Raw genomic sequence first — 21,899 nt, forward strand, 5'->3', positions numbered from 1 at the left:
TACTAGTAATGGTATGATGATACATGAGTTATAATTTTTCATGAATAATTCGAAATGATTCATTTCAATTTGTTGAGATATTATCAAGTCAATTTGAACAACAGGATGCATAAATTTTTATTTTACAGAAAAAGCATATATAGAGTTGGCTTGGTAAGCAGATACATAAAGAACTCAATAGAAATTTTTATGTCATTTGAACAGAACTTGGGATTTTGATGTATTTTATAGTATGAAAAATTGTTATTTAGTTAGGCTGACCGATAGTGATTATGCATATGATGTTGTGGAAGGAGACATATCGATATACTTTCTTCTTAAAAAGATGGAGCAATATCATGATCTTGCAAGAAGCAATCAAATATATCATTGCCAACAATATATGTTGAATTTATGGTAGCATGAAAGTGTGTATCAAAAGTTATTTGGTTTAACACTTTACTAGAAACCTTTGGATTTTTTCAATAATTCAAGATTTATCCAAGAATTCAGTCAAGCATGATAAAACTAAAATTAGAAGTATATTCATGTGAGATATCCTTCTCTAAACATCAAATAAATTTAAAAAAAAGAGAGATAAGTATTATAGAAATAGAGATCATAAAGATCTTCCTATAAAAATCTTCAAAGAACCATTGAAGGCATTTGGAAATCGATGAACTTTGCTTAGCATCCCAAAGATTTAGACTAAGGGAGGAGAATGTTTCGAAATAACTTTGATATTGAATTGTTAAGTGACACTATTCCAAGTATATTAGGAAAGCATTTGGTGAGGATATACTGTGAAAACAACATTTCCTTTTTTTTCCATGATTGACATTCGATGGTTCTCTCTTTCTAAACCGAAATGCATGGTTGTAGAAAAAACACAGATACATTCGACCGAGAGAACCATCCTCATCTATTATCTTTGTTTTTTTGTCTCCATTCTAATAGCCTTTAAGGTTTTCAAAAGCTTATATAGTTTCTTTTAGAGTTATTATATATATATATATATATATATACACACACACACACATAGGGAGTCACCCTCGCTCCCCTCAACCATCTCTAACACAAAGCCAAGCCATGGCGTCTCTCACCGCCCGACCCCTCCACCAGTTGGAGTTGAATACCCTATCCCATGTCCCGGACGCTTATGCATGGTCCGCCCTGAACGACCTTCCTTACGGAGACGACGTCGTCCCCGTCGTCGACCTCGCGAGTCCCGACACCGTCGGTCTCATCGGCCGGGCATGCGAGGAGTGGGGCGCGTTCCAGATCACCGGGCACGGCATCCCGCTCCATCTGCTGGACCGCGTCGAGGCACAGACGCGCCTCCTCTTCTCCCTCCCCACCGCCCAGAAGCTCAAGGCCGCTCGAGGCCCCGGTAGCCTCAGCGGCTACGGCCTCGCCAACACCTCCTCCTTCTACTCCAATATCTTCTGGTCCGAGGGCTTCACCATCATAGGATCTCCCTACGACGACGCCCGCAAGCTCTGGCCCGAAGACTACGAAGAGTACTGGTACGTCCATCCCCCACGCGTGCGTGCGTGCGTGCGTGCGTGCATGCAGGCTTTCTAATTCATACGCGGATGGCTGATCACATCGTGCTGTTTCATGCAGTTGCGTGATGGAAGAATACAACAGGCTGATAAAGCTTCTGAGCGGGAGGCTGCTGCGGTCGATGATGCTTTCGTTGGGCCTCCACGAGGAAGACATGGACTGGGCCGGACTTCTTAGCAAGGCCGATCCTGTGCTCCAGCTAAACTACTACCCGGTCTGCCCCGAGCCCGACAGGGCCATCGGCATCGCCCACCACACCGACTCCAGCTTCATCACCATCCTCTACCAGAGCAGCGGCGAGAGCGGGCTTCAGCTCGTGCACCGGGAAGACGCAGCGGGCCCCGCTCGGTGGGTGACGGTGCCGCCGCGTCGTGGAGCCCTGGTCGTGAACGTCGGAGATCTGTGTGAGATCGTATTCAACGGCCGGATCCGAAGCGTGATGCACCGGGCCATCGTCAACCGTTCCCAGACTCGCGTCTCGGTGGCGTACTTTTGTGGGCCTCCGCGCCAGTTCAATGTTGCGCCCATCGGGAAGCTGGTTGGCCCAAACGAGCGCCCGGCATATCGAGCCATGTCGTGGCCCGAGTTCCTGAGCTTGAAGAGGAAACTCTACAACAAGACGCTGGAATACTTGAGATCGCCGGAGGAGGAAGCGGAGGATCACAAGAACACCTCCGAGATGGCCAATCAGAAGTAATCAAGGATGATGAAAGGGGAAGCAAAGGTGGCAGTTTGGTCTTATGAACGAGGGGTTTTTCGTGTCAAAGTCCTCAGGTGTTCCCCGGAAAGCGTGCAAATAAAGCTAATCCTCGTCGTACAAGATATAAACTATGAAGACGTGTCTGCATTGTCCCGTCCCTGCAGAAATCAGACAAACATTTCTGAAACGAAAAAAAGAGAAGAAAAATAATAATAATAATAATAATAGAGAGATACTGGAATTATTAGTCAATAAGCCAAACGAGTAGTGGAAAGAAAGTAGAGGAGAACCCAGAAAACAAAAACAAAAAAAATCGTACCATTCCCGGCCTCGCCTCGGAGATGCTTCCTTCCTTATTAGATCCAACTGGTACCGTTTTGATCACGAAGAAGGGACGTAACTCGGGCGATGCACTGCGACGGTCTTGTGACTGACATGGTGATGCATACAAGGACGGCCATGATCACCGAGTGGGTCGCATGTCGAAGGCGATGGCACGGCCGCGGTTGGTGCGCAGGACTAGTTTGTCCTCGAGTCGCGTGACAGTCGCTGCTGCATGCAGCCAATTAAGTCGAATTGGTGGTCTCTTTCTTCTCCGGACATGCAACCAGTGCACCGCTCGTATCCATGTCTCCTCCATCTCTCCTGTCCTCCAAAGGCCATATACGACCGTGAAGCTTCGTCTACCCAATGGGCGTCGAATCGCCCTTCTCTCTCAAGACGACAAGGGGTGCCCATGAACCACCAACCAGTCCGCCAACGACCACCACGGGGTCCCAACCATCAGTTCAGATCATGTTGATGAGCTTACCGTCCCAGATGTCATCGTCGTCGTCTCCTCGATCGGGCAATTTATGGTCCCTTCCTCCGCTCCTGCATCACGTTAAGAGATGCGATGCATCGAATCGACAAGAACATCGTGTTCAGATCACACGCGATACGAGCAGGCGTCATCTTAGCCAATAGCCCCCTCTCCTCTCCTCTCCTCTCCTCTCACGAGAACATCGCAACCTTACCGCTCCCCGTCTTTCTTCTTCTTTCCATCCATCCCCTCGTGTGACTCCAAGCCTTTCGAATCGTAATCCTCCGATTGGCTCTGCGGTCACAACATGGATAGACGTAAGATGCACCGCAGGCTACGGGGAGACAGATAATAAAGAAAATGAAATCGAACCAAATCGTGCAGTGGCCGATGCAGATTCTTCTCCCAACATACCGACGACCACATTAACTATTCGTTATGCAATCAATCAAAAGTTCATTCAAAGAACATAAGAAAGCAACATCATCATACACCTATGCCAAACCCTTGAAAGATGTCTCCAAAGAGAGATTCAAATTATAGTCCATCGCGTGCCTCCCTCACCACGACCGGAAAGTCCACCTAATCACTGCAATTAGACAATAAATCACATCTCCAGCTCAGTCCTACACCTGGAATATGCATAAATGAACATAATGAAGCATTCAGGCAGGCAACACGAGACAAGTTTCTCTATTGTAGTAGTGACGGGTTTCCTTTAGGTGAAAATGAACTGGATGGGGAATATTCGTAATACACACATGTACGCCGGATGATGCCTCAGTCAATCTATGACTTAATCATGCGACAGGACCACGAAACTCACTCTTATGGTCTCCACAAACACATCAAATGATACTATTGATTTATTGCCGGTTGGTCTGCCTGAAAAACAAATTGCACCTACCTGCAATCAGTTTGGAGGACACCAGAACCTTTCCTTTAAACAAACCTCAGACAGATTTTGAGACTGGTGCAGTTCCATCTTTATCACATCTGATGAAGCACCGGGATGGGCTTACCACGGAGTCAGAAACATATCCTAGCCCCGGTTCAAAGATTTCTGCAAATCTATACGTCAGTAACAGAGAAATCACCTTGATTAGACCATGGGCATGAAGCATTAAATGCTGCAGTGCAGAAAGAATGGAGAAAAAAGAAGAATCTAATTGAAAAGGTACCAGAGGGATGCACTTGATGACATGCGATTTTGAACTAACTGGCTGAGCCTTTCATTTTTTGTGCACTCATCCTGTGACACCACATATTTCAGGAAATCTTTATGGTCAGAAACATGGAATCCTGTCTATTTGCAAGTCTAGGATATAAGAAGGCTGCACTAGGCAGAGGAACAACATACCGGAAAGAGTTTGCAAGGTAATTACTGAATGTGGTGCTTACCTGGAAAGCCTTTAGAAGCGATGAAAAATGCCGCTGGTCTGCTATAGCTGCTGTGTACTTCTCCCTCAGAAAGTCAGAATGTTTCTTTTCAGCCAGTAGCCTAAGCTGTACCTTTTCCAGTTTCTGAAAGAAAAAAAATTAGTAAAAAGGTGTGATTGTGTATGACCTAAAGACTCGGTAACTTCCAGCAAATTCTCCTGACTAAGAACAAGCAAAACTGATTTAAGTAGTACCTGATTGCAAACAGACCTCGAAAAAAGAGAACACTTGATTAATCAGATAATAAAGTGATGTTTCTAACGCATTATGCTGTATGACAACTCAACAGACACAAGATGCTCTACCGTTCCAAGAATCCAACCGGCTGAAAAAGCCACTTGAAAATAAACATCTCTTGCCAACTTATGAGTTATGTAATGACAACCCTTAATGCTGAAAATAACATACTATGTATAAGTTTTCAGTTTCATGGCTCGAGGTGTGAAGGTCATCAGTCTGCATGTATATATGTCAGTTGGTTCAAGTCAAATTGGCTCCATCAGCAAAATCGGGAGCAACACTAGGGTAAATAGTACATCAGCTTACCCCAAGCATTGCATGGAACCACTTGTCAGGACTGGCATAGCTGGCATGTACAGGCCATGATATTAAGAGAGATAAAACAGGTACCATCATTCTGCTCTCACCTACAACAAAAATTGCAGTGATTTAGATCACCCCAAGTAAGAGACACTAGCATTCTTGATCCTGTGGTATCCTTTTTTATTCTCCAATGCAGCACACAATACTGAGGACTTTTTTCCTTAGAAAAACCACCTAAAAATGATTTAGCATAGTTTGAACTATTTGAAAAAAAAAAAGTTTTGCCCTTTTGTCCATCCACATGTCTCATCAAACTCTAAGCACCAAATGCCCCCTTTTCACTCTCTTCTTAGACAGTAGATCTTTGGCCAAAAGTCTTCTCCAGCAGTGGAGATTGTATGAAAGTAAGGTCCACTCACAATCGACTTCAACAACACCAACAACAAAAGTATAAAGCAGGGTTTACCATACCGACTTGTATCACTCGGTACGGGCGGTATATACCGAGGGGGGACGCGGACTGTCCTCTATCGGGTGGTACCATAACTTGACCCTATATCGAGCAATACAGGATCTGTATTGAACGGTAACGATCGAAATCCAACCGTTAGCGACTTGTACCGGGCGATAACGGTCAAATTTCGACCATTACCGATCAAGGGCTTAGACCACCCTATTTCAAACAATCAAATTGATCATTTGAACCATACTCTTTCAACTCATATCACTCTCTCAATCTCTTCAACTCTTTCAAACCCATTCTCACTCATATCTCTCTCTCATTCTCGCATTTTCACTCTCCTAAACTCAACAAAGCTACGATTTGTAGATTGGATCAAATTTGGGAGGATTAAGAGGAAGATCCCCCTCAGTTAAAACATGGCGGAAGGAGTCGAGCAACATCGAGTCAGACTGCTCGAGGAACTAGAAACACCCAACCATCATAGTCCTCCACCCAGTGTGCAAAGGCAATGGGGAAGGCAATAGCATCAGTCACACCGTTGGAAAGAATCGAGTCGGGCGACGAAACACCTTCTCAATCGTACTCAACAACTTGCTCAATCCAGAGACATGGAAGCGATGTTGACAACAATGCCTCAATAGATAATGGTGGCGACGTTGGAGAGTCGATAGTCCTATCTATACAATTTGAGGGTGGTGCATGGATCGAGAAGCAATATTTTACACGTCACTCAATATTCGGATCATAGAACTCGACGAGGTACTAATCAAATTTATACAAAGAAAGGGAAGGGGCAAATAGTGAATGATTTTGAGCAGATATGACAAAGCCTACACGATGTAAACACAGAGCAAAGCTCATCGTATTCACAGACATCCTATCATGAAGAATCTTATTGCCAACAATAGTACGGTGATAGTTGGTCATACTTCTCTGAGTAGTAATACGATGATCGATTTTATGATACAAAACAACAGATCAGTGGCGAAAGTAGAAGTTCTGACATTCTCCATACTCTGCACCAATATATGCTACAATCGTACTTGCCTCAAGAGCCGCCTACTACGACCATCACTATATTGATGCACTAATAGCATACAGTGTATCAGTATACTATGTCGTGGGATCAATTTTACGATTGAGTCCGACAAATATATCAAATTGATACATATATACATAGAATCGAGGACCCCAATCCATCGCTCGTGGAGTCCTATTATTCTTTTTGGTGGTAGAACCAAGTATATTCATCGATCAATTACTTGATTCATTTGAATTTTAAAGTTTAAGTTGTTTAAGAAAAAATCTAACAATCTAAATAATTTCTTTGTAGATAATTCAATATTAATGGAAGGATGATTCAAAACATACCACAAAGTTACTCCTCAAAGCTCGAAAAAGATATCTATCACTGTTCTTTCCTAATTTAGATTCTTTTCACTAAAACTATACTAAATTTATATTTATTTTCAACTTAAAAACCCTAATCTATTTTTTTTTATTTTTAAAAAAATTTTAGAGCTATTTTTGATTTTTTTGGGCATACCGTCGGGATGCCTTAGTGTATCATCAATACACCTTGGTATGTACCATACCGATCATTTGTCAATACATCGGTACAGACCAAAATTATGAACCTTGCCGTAAAGTATCAACTATTTTAGATCAGCCACATAGATCTCTTGCCACCATTGATCTATGAAAAAAGGCATATCCATTAGTTAGAGTATCAAAGTTAAGAGTATCACTTCAAATTATGGTAGATATTCCTTTAATATTTGATCTCATTTCACCCCTTGGTCATTCTGACCACACCTTCCTAGTAGTTGTTTTCTCTAACAGGATGAACCACCTCAAATAAATGCTTGATTGGTTATCATAAAAGAATAACCTTGAACTTCGTTGTGTGTTTATTTATATTCTTCTCTTCAAATTCCTACAATGTAGTTTCTATAGACAAGGAGAATGACACGAAATGGAGTCTGAATATTGAAAAATAGTAAATGGAGTCTGAATATTGAAAAATAGTAGTTATTAGCAAAACTTCTTTTGGAACTGGTACTGCAGTGGGACATCAGTTGGATTCCTTGCTAAGTTTAATAGCATTCCATATTGGTGGCCTATAATTTTCTTTTGCATCTAGACCATTTTTCTCCTTGATCATAATGGAATATTTGTTTAAAGTTAAAACGATCTCAGAGCCATTTCTATGCTAGCTTAAGGTTCTGGATTATGTGTAAAAGAATCAATATATGCAATTATTTACACCCAATAAGTAGGTGAAGATAGCATAGACAGCACATATATATGTCTATGACCCATGGCCTAATGACTCCAAAATAATGGAGGACTTGAATCAACAGTCAGAGTGAAGATCTAAGCTCTCCAGCTCCAGAAATGGTGTGAAGTCTATGGATGCATCAGAAGGCCCTTAAGCAAAAGTTTGTTTCATTAATATCTTGCTATTCTACTAAATGACTTCAAGATGCTATCATGTTTTTCTCTTATTATCCTTTCACATGCCTTTTCCTCAGTGTTAAATGCTTTAGCATCACTGAAAGAGCTCCTTTTTATTCATTTCCTCCTAACTAGAACAATTATTAATATCTTGCTATTCTACAATAATGACTTCAAAATGCTGTCATATTTCATCCTTCTACATAACTTTATTTCTTGTCGAATGTTCTTAGCATCATTGAAAGAAAATCTATTTTTTCTTGACTTTATTTTGCTAAGCATGGTTCTATTTATTTCTCTACTTTATTTTGCTAAGCATGGTTTTTATTTATTTCTAAATTGGTGGAAGTCGAGCAACCCTTACAATATATATGTGAAACATAAGATGCATCTTAATTCCTATTGGTACTGACCAAAGAAGAAATCATGTGTGATTGTTGAGGTAAAAGGCCTTAGTAGATGAGAAGCAGCATATTTTTAGTCTCTCATTTTCCCGCCGTGGTAAATAATGAGAGAAGATAATTTTCAATGTAAATCAGCAGTGTCCAAGTTAACTTCAGGAATCTTAAAGCCATCACTTTCCACTCAAATGATAAGTTTAGTGGGGCCATCAATACTTCATAAATGTTGTTACCACCTGCTTATAGAACATGTATATCATATCATCTAAGAAGGGAGAGGTAATAATGCTTACTTGTTGAGCTCCCTTCACTATAACCTCCATGGAGTCCACGAGTTTAGAAGAACCAATGCTGCTAGTCAAGGCATCTTGAAGCTAACAAAGTGAAATAAAAAAGCTGAAGATTATTGTTATAGATCAAAAACAATACTAATACTATACAGGAATGTATCATAGAACTCCACAATATATGAACTCATGCAGATATGGTAACATTTTAAAAACAAAAAAAGAAGAAAAAAAAGATAAAGAGTAATATGGCTAACTGGAAATCAACAAAATAAATCGAGGCTATCTAAACTCTAATGAGTATCTTACACTAACTCCATTACTCATCATCATTTAACATCTTAAATACATGTGTGTATATATATAAGATGCAAAATCTTTTTTTTTTATGTCATTTTACTGTTCACAAGGCATAATAAAATTTGGTATACCATGGGCAAAACACATCATAACCACCGCAAAGAGTCTAGACTATTGATTGTGCTACTTATCCTATATGAGAACTAATAGATTTGGTTCATTAATGAAGATGAAGAATAACTTTTTTAAGAGACAAAGTTACCTGCATGATCAATTGATGCATTTGTGTATGTGCCCCAAAAGTTAATTGTACAATATATGTCTAAACTTATAATATTTCAATCACTTTTCTCAGTGTGAACAACAAATTTACTTGTTCTATGATCAATCTTTTGACCTGCGAAATAACAAGTTAGCCAAATTGTAAAATTATATTTTAAGGCTAAATTGTAAAATTAGATTTTAAGCTCACACATACAAACCTACAAAAATACCTGTCTGTATTCATCTACACAAAAAGATTGGTCCATTGTAGTCAAATAAAATTTTTGCCGAGAAACTAGTTTGACAAATCAATTCTACAAGAATTTATAGCACAAATAAATTTAATGTAAACCAATTAGTAATTTGACAGATATCCAAAATACTGGCTGATAATAGCATGATTTTAAACTGACCTGCGAATTTATTGAGTTCAACAGGGATGTTTCTTTTAGCATCAGTTCCTTTATCTCCAATAGTGCATTATAAGTATCATAGTATTTAGAAGTTTGTCTATGCTTTTCCTGCAAACAATCAATCCAAGTCACACTCAGACCATTTAAAGTATCTCATCCAAAACCTTCATCTTTCACAACTCACTGCAAATAATTTCATACCTGAATCTGGGAATAAAGTTCTGAAAATCGCCGTTCATATCTAATGAATTCAAAATAAACAACTGAGTCTTTTAATAGCACTCTTAGACACAATTAACAATATTGAAGAAAAAGCAAATTTCTCCATGTACAACTGTACATAATCTTGGTGTATCTATCCAAAAAACATACGATATTTGTAAAAGCAAAAGAATGTACAACTTAGTCTATGTCAAATTTAGACTAATTGTTTCAATCAGGGATTAAAATTTCGTACCATACCGATGTATCGAGTTTTGCTCGGTATGATATGGTACGACGTATTGAGCAGTACACCTAAAAAAAAATATATATATATATATATATATAATTAATATATAAATATATATATATTTTATATAAAAATATAAAAATCAATATATAAAAATATAAAAATAATATTAAAAAATTTAAAAAAAAGGCGTACGCAGCCTTGACGATGTCGCCTCCTCCTCTTCTCGTTGCCTCGTCTACGGCATTTGACAAAGAAAGCGACGAAGACGTTGAAGGCCGCAGACGTCTACGACCTTCAGCAAAGAATGCGACGAAGAAGAAGACCGCAGACGAGGCGATGAAGGAGACTGCCTCTTCCGCTGCTCTAGCCACCGCCTCCCTTGATCCCCACGCCTCCAGATCCTCTTTACAATTCTCCTCGCCGTTACCTCCTGGATTGGGATCGTCAAGGGAGAGCGGCACCAAATCGGGATCAAGAAAGGGCGTGGAAACAAGTTCGCGCCGAGGTTCTCCTTATTCTCCCTCTTCATTAAACGCCCTCTCCTTCTTCCTTCTTTGATGCTTCTCTCTCAGCCTTGCCATAGCTAGGCCGCAGCTAGGCTGATACTGTCTGGCAACAGACGGTAACAGTCGAAATTTCAACCGTTATCACCCGAAACAGTTCCCTATCGTCCGATACGGGCTATAGCGAGTGGATTGCCCAATAGCAGGTGGTTTGCATACCGATTCACGGGCAGACCGACACGAGCGGTACGATTCGAAATCGGAAACCTTGGTTTCAATAACATTTTCAAAATCACATCTTCAAGTCATATTAGATGACCTGATCTGGTTAGAGCATTTTTGTTTCGTTCTCATTCTCCTTTGTTTCCCATTCCACCCTACAAAAACTAAGTAATCATTCCATCGTCAATTCCACGAACAAAATGTTTCCATAAAATTGCTAAAAACCTCTGTTTTTCCACCCTTAAAAACTAACAAAATGTTTCCAGAACAAAGACACCCTAAAAGTAAAACAAAATAATATTTGCCACGACATATAAATGTGTATATTACAATATTTTTACCACTGTTTTGTAGCTGTACCATACTTTTTTCCATAAATATCTGATGTACTATTAGTAGAAAAGTTTTGTGGCTGCTTCAATCACTTAGTCTCAAGTTATCCATGGAAAACAATTGCAGAAATTAGGATCAAAGTTTCCGATTGCACACTTAAGATCCTTAGTTCACTTTTCTATTTGGCTAAAGGCTTTGAGACACATACTTGGAACAGCTGTCATTTGAAATTGACAGGAAAAATAACTAGATAATTATGAGGAAACAACATATAGTACTAGTCTACAGAATAAAGAAACATACTGAATCAGCTCGACTTGTGTGGGCACATCACCAATCTTTCGTTTTACTGACAAAATTGCCCTTAATTTAGCAGCAAATTCCTAAACATATCACATACAAAGAGAGTATCAACGTTCTTCTCGACAAAACCAAGTATAACATATAATGTAGAGATCCACCAAAATAAAAGTAGTTTTATCTTTTATGGAACATGGAAAAAAAGATTTCAACATCTTTTTAATGTCTCTAACTGTCTTCAGCTTTTGAACTATGCTGATACCAACTATAAACTCAAGAAAGTATGTGAGGCACAATAAGTGCTAAATAAGTGACTCAAATTATCGCATGGATAACTTGACCAAATATTCCATTTCAAGAAAGAACAGCATTGATAAATTGAGCATACCCTTTTAGCTGAAGTAAGTTTCTCCATTGATTGGCTCAGTGCTTCATCAAATTCAGCAAACTCCAGTTGTCCTCCATAGGTAAATGATTCTTTCACATCCGCATGTATTAGTTTACATGAAGACAACAGATCAGATTCTTTCCTTTCAAGATCCTACAGAGTTCATTCACTTTAAAATCAAGTTTGACTTCTCTGTTGTATGTTATGAAACCTTATATGGATCTAAGTCCAGTGGTAACAAATAAATCGATTAATATAAAATTTTACATAAACTCAAAATACACAGGAAATAAATATACATGGATTATACATTCTTAATTAAGTTATTAAAAACTGCAGAATCTTATCAATGATGTTTTTATGCCATTCTCCCTGGAGTCAGCATAGGTAGTTGGCTTGATTTCTTCCAATTTAGTACTACAAATACAGAAAATATGATATTCAAGAGAGTGCAAATTTGTCCATCCAAGGATTGTTTACTGTGTTTAACATAACCACCTAGAGACTAGCATTCACAAGTGTGACTACTCACTCAGGGATGGAACTGGTAGGATGGGTTTTTTGTTCTATGATCATTTTAGTCTCCCTAATTATCAGTTGCAAGGGGTCTGAATCTGAACTAATGACTCTCCTATGTAAGCTGTGAGTAAAGCTAAGAAGCCTAATTAAAGTGAAGAATAAAGGAAACATGAACATATTGTTTGAGATAATTATGAATTTGCCAGAGACTACAAATAGAAGTGCATAAGCCCATTCATTACCTTGCTGATTTTTACTAGCTGAAGTTAAACAAATTGACTCAAAATAACTGAATTTCAGATTTGCAATCGTAACATAGGCACTTATTCATATATGCAATGATCATTTAAGTATGTTTTACTGCAAATTGATCTTCCACACGGGTTGGTACATGTAGGTGATGATGAAAAAGAACATATTTGATATAGAAAGTAACTTTTTAGTTTTATTAAAGAGCTTGCCACAAGTTACGAGAATATTATGTGTGTTCCAACTTTCGAATATTCTATCAATGCTTGCTCAAGCTATTACCAATTTCTGCTTTTCCCGACAAACTCCTTTTTGTCCCCTCAATCACTGCTCTATCTAGATAGCAACTTCCCTGGAGAAGGTTTTTCTTTAGTTCATTTAGGACTAATGGTTTCCTTGATGCACCCTGAACATATTGTCAATGAAATGTAAGACGATAATGAATATTCATTCTTATCAATTTATAGATAGCATACTACAGTAACCATGTCAAGATAAAATTACCAAAAGATGGAGCTATCTTCCTAAGATTATTCTGAAAAATCATATACCTTAACTATTTTCAACATTCTGATCATATCCTGGACAGCATCACCCCAGTTTCTTTCATCAATCCTCTGATGCAGCAGCTTTGTTTCATTTAGAACATCTGTCTTTCTCTTGTCCTGGAGAAGTGACATGAAAACAGTAAGAAACCACATATTCAAGCAAGGCACAAAGAACAGCAAAACATAAATCCATAACGAAGCAAGGCAAACAAAAACTAACTGAAAATTACTAGGACTTTGAGCATTATACATAATGGTTATTAGTAAGCATATCAGATATTTACTAACCAACTCACTCATTTGACAGGACAGCATCTTAATAGAATTTTCCACCTTGCCATGTTCAGTCTGAAGCTGTTGAACATTATTCTTAGACTCTTTAATCTCAAGAAGAAGATAAGCAACCTATTCAGGATATCAATTTAAGAAAAACATAAATCAGGTAAGTGAGCACAAACATATATGCTTGCAATAATCAAGTGATGTTTCCATTAATAGCTCGGACCATTTTTGTGAAAGTAACATTATCAGCATAGAGAATGTTAATCAATATAAATACAAAAAATTCTGTCACAACTTTGTCGAGAATCAAAACACAAAATAGTTCAACTGACACCAAGCAAGAATTGCAGAACATATGGTGTGATGCTATTTCAAAATGAGAATTAAGATTGAGGGTCACTTACAAAAATAGAACAAAAGAAGTTTGCATCCATGAACAAATAGTAGTATCAGATTCAGAATAAAATAATGAGAAGAAGTTTAAGATTGTTCAGATCAAGGTTTGTCATATTGCATCATATTGCCAAGTTTAAGATTGTTCAGATCAAGGTTTGTCATACCGCATCATACTGCCCGATATGGGCGGTATGTATTGGTCCGACAAGGGACTGGTATGGGTGGTACATACTGGTCTGTCAGTATGCCCCACCATACCATGTGTTGGTATGTCAGTACATCGGTACGGATTGGTATGTACCATACTGATGGTCGATCAGTATACCAGTACGGACCGATAAGACGAACCATGGTTCAAATACCTCTAAAAGCATCATATAAATGCAGTGGTCAGATATGTTAATTTAATTTAGACTAATGGTTGGAGGAAAGATAAAGGACAAGTTAAAAGGATGCTGCCAGGAAATTAAAAGTACTCTGATGTTCCTTAAGATGAACATTGATATTGTCCTCAATAAAGTCCAGGCCTGCAAAGTTACCATCCATGTAACTAATCCAAAATGGTACAAAACTAAAACTTGCCAATGTTGTATTTGAAATTCATATAGGAACTAGCTTGTCTTTCTTTACAACCCTGAGATAAAAGAAAAACATGAGTCAACCAATAAACATAAACTGCCTCCAACAGCTGGTGCTAGTGCATCATATTCCATGTGAATGGACCTGAGATTAAAGAAATAACAACTGCCTACAACAGCTGATGCTAGTGCATCATCTTCTGTGTGATTGGACTCAAAACTATTTTAAACAAAGAAGGACCTAATGTAGTATGAAAAAAGAACCTTTAGAATTCATCATCTGGTTCTTATCTAAGATACACTGTGCCCTCTTTTGTTCTTGATACTTATAGTCAAAACGGCTCAGTTTGAAACTTCAGACCATGGTATGCAATTTTGAATGATACCGCCTGGTACAGGTGGTATGTACCGGTCCGACGATATACCGGTACGCGGACCGCCCGCTACCGGACGGAACGTGCTACAGTGCTATAGTAAGAGGAAAAAATATTTAAAACCACTCGGTACGCCCTGGTGACACGGACTTAGCTGGTTTTGCCTAAGTCGTGCGGCACCCTTGCGTGTCCGTCCGCAAGGGTCAGCCTCCCCGAAGACTCCCATTGTCCCTTAGGACCAACAAAAGAGAGAACGGGCAAGAGAGAACGCCTCAATCGGGATCCACAAGCAAACATCTCCGAAAAACACTTCATAGACAATGCAAATTACAAACAGACTTTACAAGCTCTGAACAGTGGCACAACAAAGGGTAAAATGGTCCATTACAGACCGAGAAGCTCTCGCACGTGTCCACATGACACGACCTTTATTTACAAGCCTAAAGAGGCCACCAACCCAACTAAAATGGGACTATTAAGCCTTCGGCCGCCCCTTTACATTCTGTACAAGGCATAAACATGCCAACAGACACGGACAGATATAAGCATTACATCAAACACCTTGTTTAGAAGTTTGTCCGTGACATTCTCCCCCACTTATCCCTTCGACGTCCTCGTCGAAGCCTTTGTGAACACTGCAACTCTTCGCCTTTGCTGAGTCTTCAATCTTCTGCTCCAGCTGCAATGCGCCTCCTGGCTCCCAGCTGCTCTCCGCTGCTGTTTTTGAGTAGTCGAACTTTAATCCGCCATGCTGCTTCAACTCACCAATGACTCTGACTCTGGTGTGGGGTTGGCTGAGTTGTATTGATCCTCGTTGATTCTTGCGGATCCACCAAATGAAGGAAAAGACCATTCTTACTGCGCCAGTTTCTCAAAATTTTCACATGCTGCTTGAACTGGGTGGATGCTTGTTGGAGCTTTAACGAGCATCGCCTCGCAAACTTCTGAAGTTTTGGGTCCTTCCTCCACAAAATCTGCTCATTGACTCTTCTTTCAGTTAGTTGTCACATCCAAGTAGGTTCGCATCACTTCCGCTTTCGATTGGCATTTCGTTGGGAAATGAAGCGGACAATCTACTCTCAGTAGCACTGATCACCGTTGGTGAGGATTTGACAACTATTGTCTTCCTTTATCTTCGAAGGGTCTTTGAACTTGTGCAGAGCTCCTCTGTTGGATAGATAAGAGAACTGGGGTACTCGGTTTCGCCCATTCTCTTAAGAGTTGAGAAGGCAAAGGTTACTTGACTTCGCCCGCCTCCTCGAGGTTGTACTTCATGCATCGAGCTGGTTACTGGCCTTCGCCTACTCTTTGCTCACACTTCTGAAGCACTTGAAGTGTTTGCACTCCTTGCGTTGAGTTAGCTACTGTGATTCACCTTCTCAATGCCATTGAACTTCTGGAATGCAGGAAGTTTTCACCCCAACTTGGAGTAATTCTCTGATAGATGAGGTCGCCTCTGGGATTGTACCGTCTTCTCCATCAACCCTGCCGCCTACTCCACTAAGTAGCGAAGGTACAGCACCGCGTACTGCCTGCTTCGTTCCTTGGTCGTGCACTCTTGCATGACCCGAAGTCCTTCACTTACGGCTATCTTGATGAGAAACTTGTTGACACCGGTCTTACGAAGTTTCTTGGCCTCTGCCCTTCAGCCTTGTCTCGGTACTTGGAGATTGCCTCTGCATGCTCCACCTCCTCGGCCCCTTTCACGACCAAGCGCTCTCCCTCCGTGAGAGCAAGGGATCAATGACTTTGACGGAAGTCCCGCCTCTACGGTACCATGGCGCTGCCATGCCCATGGCCCTACTATCCGTCGCCTCGCATCTACATCCCTTTTCTTCACGATCAGTAGATATGTCTCCGTGGCACTCCTCTGAGTCCACCTCCATTCTAACTGATGCTTGATTTTGGGTAGCTAAGTCCCTCTGGACTCGTCGTCGCTTCCTCGCCCCTTTCGACCCCCTGCTTCAACACCTCTGTGTTCTCCAAGCAGTCTGTTTGGTCGATGGAAAGAAAGACTGCAACTCCCATGCATGGCCTCTGCCATCGCGTTGTAGGGTTTGCACCAATTCTGTTCTCCTTAGCTTCCTTGGTAGCAACGTTCGCTTACTCGACCTTGTCCTCTGACTTGTCGGGCTCCCTTAAGCGAATATGAGCTCTGGAGCAGTCCAACTCTCCAGCTGCTTCGATCATACCTCTGCATGATCAAGTTCCTCCCATGGAACTCACTGGTACTTGCATTCGAACTTTTCCCTTGGTGGAACCCAGCCCCCATATGCTGATGACCAAGGTTTTCATCCGATGCAAAATTCGGTGCACGCCCGGAAGACCCGCCTCTGCGGTACCATGGCCTTCACTCCTTGAATCCATAGCCCTTCTTGCCGTCGTGTTGTTCACCAAAGCGGAGCTCCCAGTATCTCCCGATCATACCTCCATATGATCTCATCCCTCACGGGACCCAGTCGTGTGTATCGCATTGCCACGAACTGTTCCACCACGATCCGCTGCACCATGTCGCCTCCTGGTGACATCTCCATTGCATTCTGATCCTTGGGGAATAAACTCGAATTGTGAACCCTCCATGTGTGGCCTCTGCCAATACATCGCCGAGTCTCTTCCACCTTCGATTTTGTTCGCTCCTTTTGCTATCGACCTTCATCCACCCACTCTTGGGTCACACCTAGATGAAGCACCGCTCTAGGACAGTCCGTCGCCTAGTAGCTCCCGAAGTCCACCGACTTCACTGTAATTTGTGCACCATTGTCTGGATCCTGGGTCTCTGCCCCTACCAGCACAATCTCCGCTGCACACCGCTTCCTTCATAGCAACTCGAATGGCAACACTGTGGCATATTCTTCAAGAGTACCCGCCTCTGCGTCCTCTTGCCCCGTGCTAAGGCCTTCTGAACCCAACTTCGCCTCCGCAAATTGAGTCGCCTTAGTTCCTCCATCAAATGCTTCTCCGAGATAAGGTGCATGTGCCCCGAAGCTCCCTTCGTCTTTGGCACCATGCAAGATGAGTCCACTCCGTCAGAATGAAGGACCCATGGAACAACATGATCCTGCTCTTGCCTCTGCAAGAGCTCATGTCCTTGACCTCTGTCTAAGAAAAGCACTGTGCCTCTGCTCCATGTTCCAACTTCTCTGCTGGCTCCCTTCATGCGGCTTGGGTACTTCACCAAGTTACACCCAAGTTGCTCCGCTCCTCGTTTTTGCATTGAGTCGATGGTGGCCCTCGTGCCCACCATTCCACGGGTCAGCCCTCCCTTGAGTCCGATCTTATATCGACTCCAAGTGTGCCTTCATTTAAGTTGCTTTAGGTCGCTCCCCCACTTGATCTCGCAATGCATCCACCAATGCATTCTCTCGGGCGAGATCATACGGCAACTCCTCGCTGCTTGCTCGGTCCATTGAGCTTCGTGGAGTTGTTGTTTGTGAGGTACTCCTCCACAACATGTGAAGTCCGTCTCACATGATTCTCCCTCTGGAGTGCCAAGACTTATCCCTCCTGGATAACTATCCCGTTGGAGCAACATCTCTCTTCGTTTCGGAGACCACCATCCCCTTGGACTACTCCGATCTGCTGAACAAACTGTGCATTGTTCTGTCTCTTGCAAACGCACTTGCTAGATTGCGCCTCCACGTCAATACAGCCACCGCTGCACCCCTCAAGGCCTAGCAACATGCTGAACTCGTTGCACACTTCAGCCTCCTCCGGACGTATCCTTCGCATGCCGAAGAGAAAGTTTCAATGCTCCATGGCGCCGAGTCTCGACCGCCTTGGGATGGCCACGAACATTCCATCGTCCGCATACAAGCCCATGCATGAGTACCAAATTCTTCGAGTTAGCAATTCCCCTCACCTTTGTGAGCTTTGCATAACTCTTTTGATCGCTGAACAACTAATTCCACCTTGCATGGTCTCATTCTTGCCAAGCGCCTCGCTTGCCTAGAGCACCATCAAGTATAGTTGTCAACGTTGAGCCGTAGCTCAAACTCAGCCATCCCAACCTTTGTGCGCTCCAAATTCTTCCAAGCTTGCCTGTTCTCGTGGTGCCTCTTGCGCGAAGGGTTGGCCATTCCTCTAAATGCCAATCTCAGATGCCCGCTCCTCTGAGCGACTCTTTTCCCTACATCTCCATGCCCGTTTTCCCTCAAACGGTCGCGCGTGTGCTGACTGCCCTCAACGCAGCCCCGCTAGGTCCCCCACGTTTGCATGTCAAGTGTTTCTATGAGTACTTGTCCCGCTCTGATACCATATGACACGGACTTAGCTGGTTTTGCCTAAGTCGTGCGGCACCCTTGCGTGTCCGTCCGCAAGGGTCAGCCTCCCCGAAGACTCCCATTATCCCTTAGGACCAACAAAAGAGAGAACGGGCAAGAGAGAACGCCTCAATCGGGATCCACAAGCAAACATCTCCGAAAAACACTTCATAGACAATGCAAATTACAAACAGACTTTACAAGCTCTGAACAGTGGCACAACAAAGGGTAAAATGGTCCATTACAGACCGAGAAGCTCTCGCACGTGTCCACATGACACGACCTTTATTTACAAGCCTAAAGAGGCCACCAACCCAACTAAAATGGGACTATTAAGCCTTCGGCCGCCCCTTTACATTCTGTACAAGGCATGAACATGCCAACAGACACGGACAGATATAAGCATTACATCAAACACCTTGTTTAGAAGTTTGTCCGTGACACTGGTGTACCACTCGGTACGCCCTGGTGTACCACTCGGTACGCCCTGATGTACCACTCGGTACATGGTACCGTATTGTACCGAGCCAATCTCGAAACACCGATACGGTACGGTATTGCATACCTTGCTTCAGACCACCCTGATCTATGAAGAAAGGGCTAAGATTTCTTATCAAGGAATTGTTTGAAACTTCATACATACCACTCTGATCTATAAGGCTACAATTTCTTATGGAGGAATTGTTTTTCATTAAATAGGTTGGAGATTGATCTCCACTTGTAATGTTTCTGGCTTTGCAATAGTTGCAAAGATGCAGTCCAGATAAATGTTTTTCTTTGACAAATGGGTGAATCTAGTGCATTAGACTCCCGCCAGTGCAGGGTTTAGAGAGGGTCAATGTATGCAGCCTTATCTCTATATTTAAAGAACTGTTACTGAAACATGAACCTTAATCTCTCATGTTATTAAGAAGAAACCTTATCATTTTACCGAGGTCCACCCACTACTTTCTTCAATCCTCAAATATAGTAACGTAAAAGAAAAACAGGATATTTAGTTTATGACCAGGTCTATTTGCACTTGGTAATACCTTATTGAACAGTTTGCATGCCATTAATATAAGCCCCTTAACTTCAGAAAAAATATATAGTTTTGCTTTTAATCCCTATGGTGGAACATTTTAATAAATCAACTTTAACTCATCTCAGCATTGCTGTATTACTTAACTAGCCATCATAAATACACCCTTGGTTTTCTGATAACTATAGGCAAGAAGTAGATGATTTTTCTGGTACCACCACCAGAAACAGTATGATGTCATAAAATTGCAAGATGACAAAAGTTAAAATGCTCGAGTGATGATTATAAAACACCAAAGTAATCAAAATTGCAGCATTCATACATCTGTAAATGAAAACAGACACTTATATAATATAATATTTAGTTCAATAAAAAAATCAAACACTAATGTATTCTAGGAAGAAAAATACAAATATCTTAGATGAGCACCTTCTTTTGCAACTGATTTTCTTCCTCGAGATTTAGAGGAAGAAGCTTATCAGCTAATTCGGATGGTGACTCAACAACCAATTTGTCCATATACTGCTGGATAGTATGCTTTGTCACTGTTTATCCAATTCCAGAAACCTAAGAGGGAAAAAAGGTACAGCAGGAAAATAATAAATGAAAATTGACTAAATTATAAATGACTGAAGAGAGTGTAAACTTCTTAAATGTAACTAAAAGCTTATGGAACTTAAAATAAATAACAGACAAGAAAAAAGACAACACCATTGTCAATGTCTAGAAGCACTTCAATAATCTTGCTTGAACTTCTGATGACATCAAGAATGGTTCACTGGTCAAATGTTACGACGATACGTCATCAAGAATGGGCTAGCTACAACCAGTTTCCATATTATGTATCCTTACTATGCATCTTTGTTCATCCTGTCTAATCTAGTTGAAATTCATGCTTTCAAGAAGTTTAACCAATTATAGGGATGCCATCTCTATAACTATAACCTACAAGAACCAACTCAAAATAGGCATGGTGGAGTGGTCAGTGCAAGAAGGCAACTGTCACCAAAATCACGCCATTACATCACCCAATGATACATAGAGATTTAACAATTTTGTTAGAACAATTATACGTTGCTATTTATTACATGATTGGAAGTGGACAGTTTTCGTTGCTTTGAACGCACCAGATCTTCAAGAGTCAAATCAAGCTCACAACCGACGCATGCAAAGCAAGGCACCTGAATCGAAGTCTAAGTGCGGCGAAGAAACCATATAGGCTTCGCAGGGCGTTCATTTGAATAAATCGAAACACTGGATGATCATGATATATACAAAAGACCGAATTCTCTGATAAATGGAGGAACGGGTATCATATCTTCTGTGGCCATTACTGGATTTGCCTATTGCAAGATGTTGAGACAATAACTTCAAATTTTGGAATCTGTTAATCAGAAACCCTAAACTGGAGTATAAAATAAGAATTGAAAGCCAGATTCATCTGACGAACCGCTCGATCGGTATTCTAAAGGATATACAAGCATCGATCGATTGGTAATCACCTACTTGCATCGTTCGATTCCGTGGTCTAAGTGAAATTTGCTAAAGAAAGATGGCCACAATCGACGAAAATAACAGGCAGCAGCAGCAGCAGAGAAGATGAGGGAGGCAGAGACGCCAAGAAACTTACTGAAAATGCGACGATTTAGGAGAAACGCAAGCCCTCGCGGAGAGAAAGGGACCGGCCGTATCCTGGACTGCCACCGAGTAACGCTAGCCGTAAGCATTGGCCTGAAATGATACCGCCATGGGCGAGGGATTCCGTTACGACGACGACTCGCGAGGGATTCAAGCCAAACCCGCCTGCCCAATTTGGCACGAACCAGAGCCAACTCGATTAAGTAAAACTGCTCGGCTT

General features: G+C 41.3%; 2 protein-coding genes across 9 annotated transcripts; one reads left to right on the forward strand and one right to left on the reverse strand.

Moving 5' to 3' along the window:
* Nucleotides 1-1,032: 1,032 nt before the first annotated feature.
* On the forward strand, nucleotides 1,033-2,384 carry LOC135671466 (gibberellin 3-beta-dioxygenase 1-like). Its single transcript, XM_065179611.1, has 2 exons — nucleotides 1,033-1,505; nucleotides 1,606-2,384. Exons 1-2 carry the CDS (start codon nucleotides 1,069-1,071, stop codon nucleotides 2,240-2,242), a joined length of 1,074 nt encoding a protein of 357 aa, XP_065035683.1. The 5' UTR covers nucleotides 1,033-1,068; the 3' UTR covers nucleotides 2,243-2,384.
* Nucleotides 2,265-21,879, reverse strand: LOC135671467 (uncharacterized). Of its 8 annotated transcripts, XR_010512751.1 has the most exons (15): nucleotides 21,672-21,828; nucleotides 20,471-20,608; nucleotides 13,420-13,536; nucleotides 13,135-13,248; nucleotides 11,816-11,968; nucleotides 11,431-11,510; nucleotides 9,817-9,856; nucleotides 9,616-9,723; nucleotides 8,645-8,725; nucleotides 4,449-4,571; nucleotides 4,229-4,299; nucleotides 3,955-4,118; nucleotides 3,420-3,636; nucleotides 2,565-3,341; nucleotides 2,265-2,403 (listed from the first exon to the last, which is right to left on the reverse strand). XR_010512751.1 is itself a non-coding variant. In XM_065179616.1 (12 exons), coding segments are annotated over exons 2-12 (978 nt in total). In that variant the 5' UTR covers nucleotides 20,561-20,608; nucleotides 21,672-21,879; the 3' UTR covers nucleotides 3,716-4,109. The 8 variants fall into 8 exon arrangements, 6 of the variants coding, with proteins under 6 accessions (XP_065035688.1, XP_065035684.1, XP_065035685.1 ...); XR_010512752.1 differs by lacking the exon at nucleotides 2,265-2,403 and having other exon boundaries at nucleotides 2,444-3,341; XM_065179616.1 differs by lacking the exons at nucleotides 2,265-2,403; nucleotides 2,565-3,341; nucleotides 3,420-3,636 and having other exon boundaries at nucleotides 3,716-4,110; nucleotides 21,672-21,879.
* Between the last annotated feature and the right edge of the window lie 20 nt (nucleotides 21,880-21,899).

Source organism: Musa acuminata, unplaced genomic scaffold, assembly GCF_036884655.1.
Source record: "Musa acuminata AAA Group cultivar baxijiao unplaced genomic scaffold, Cavendish_Baxijiao_AAA HiC_scaffold_1139, whole genome shotgun sequence".
Lineage (NCBI taxonomy): Eukaryota > Viridiplantae > Streptophyta > Magnoliopsida > Zingiberales > Musaceae > Musa > Musa acuminata.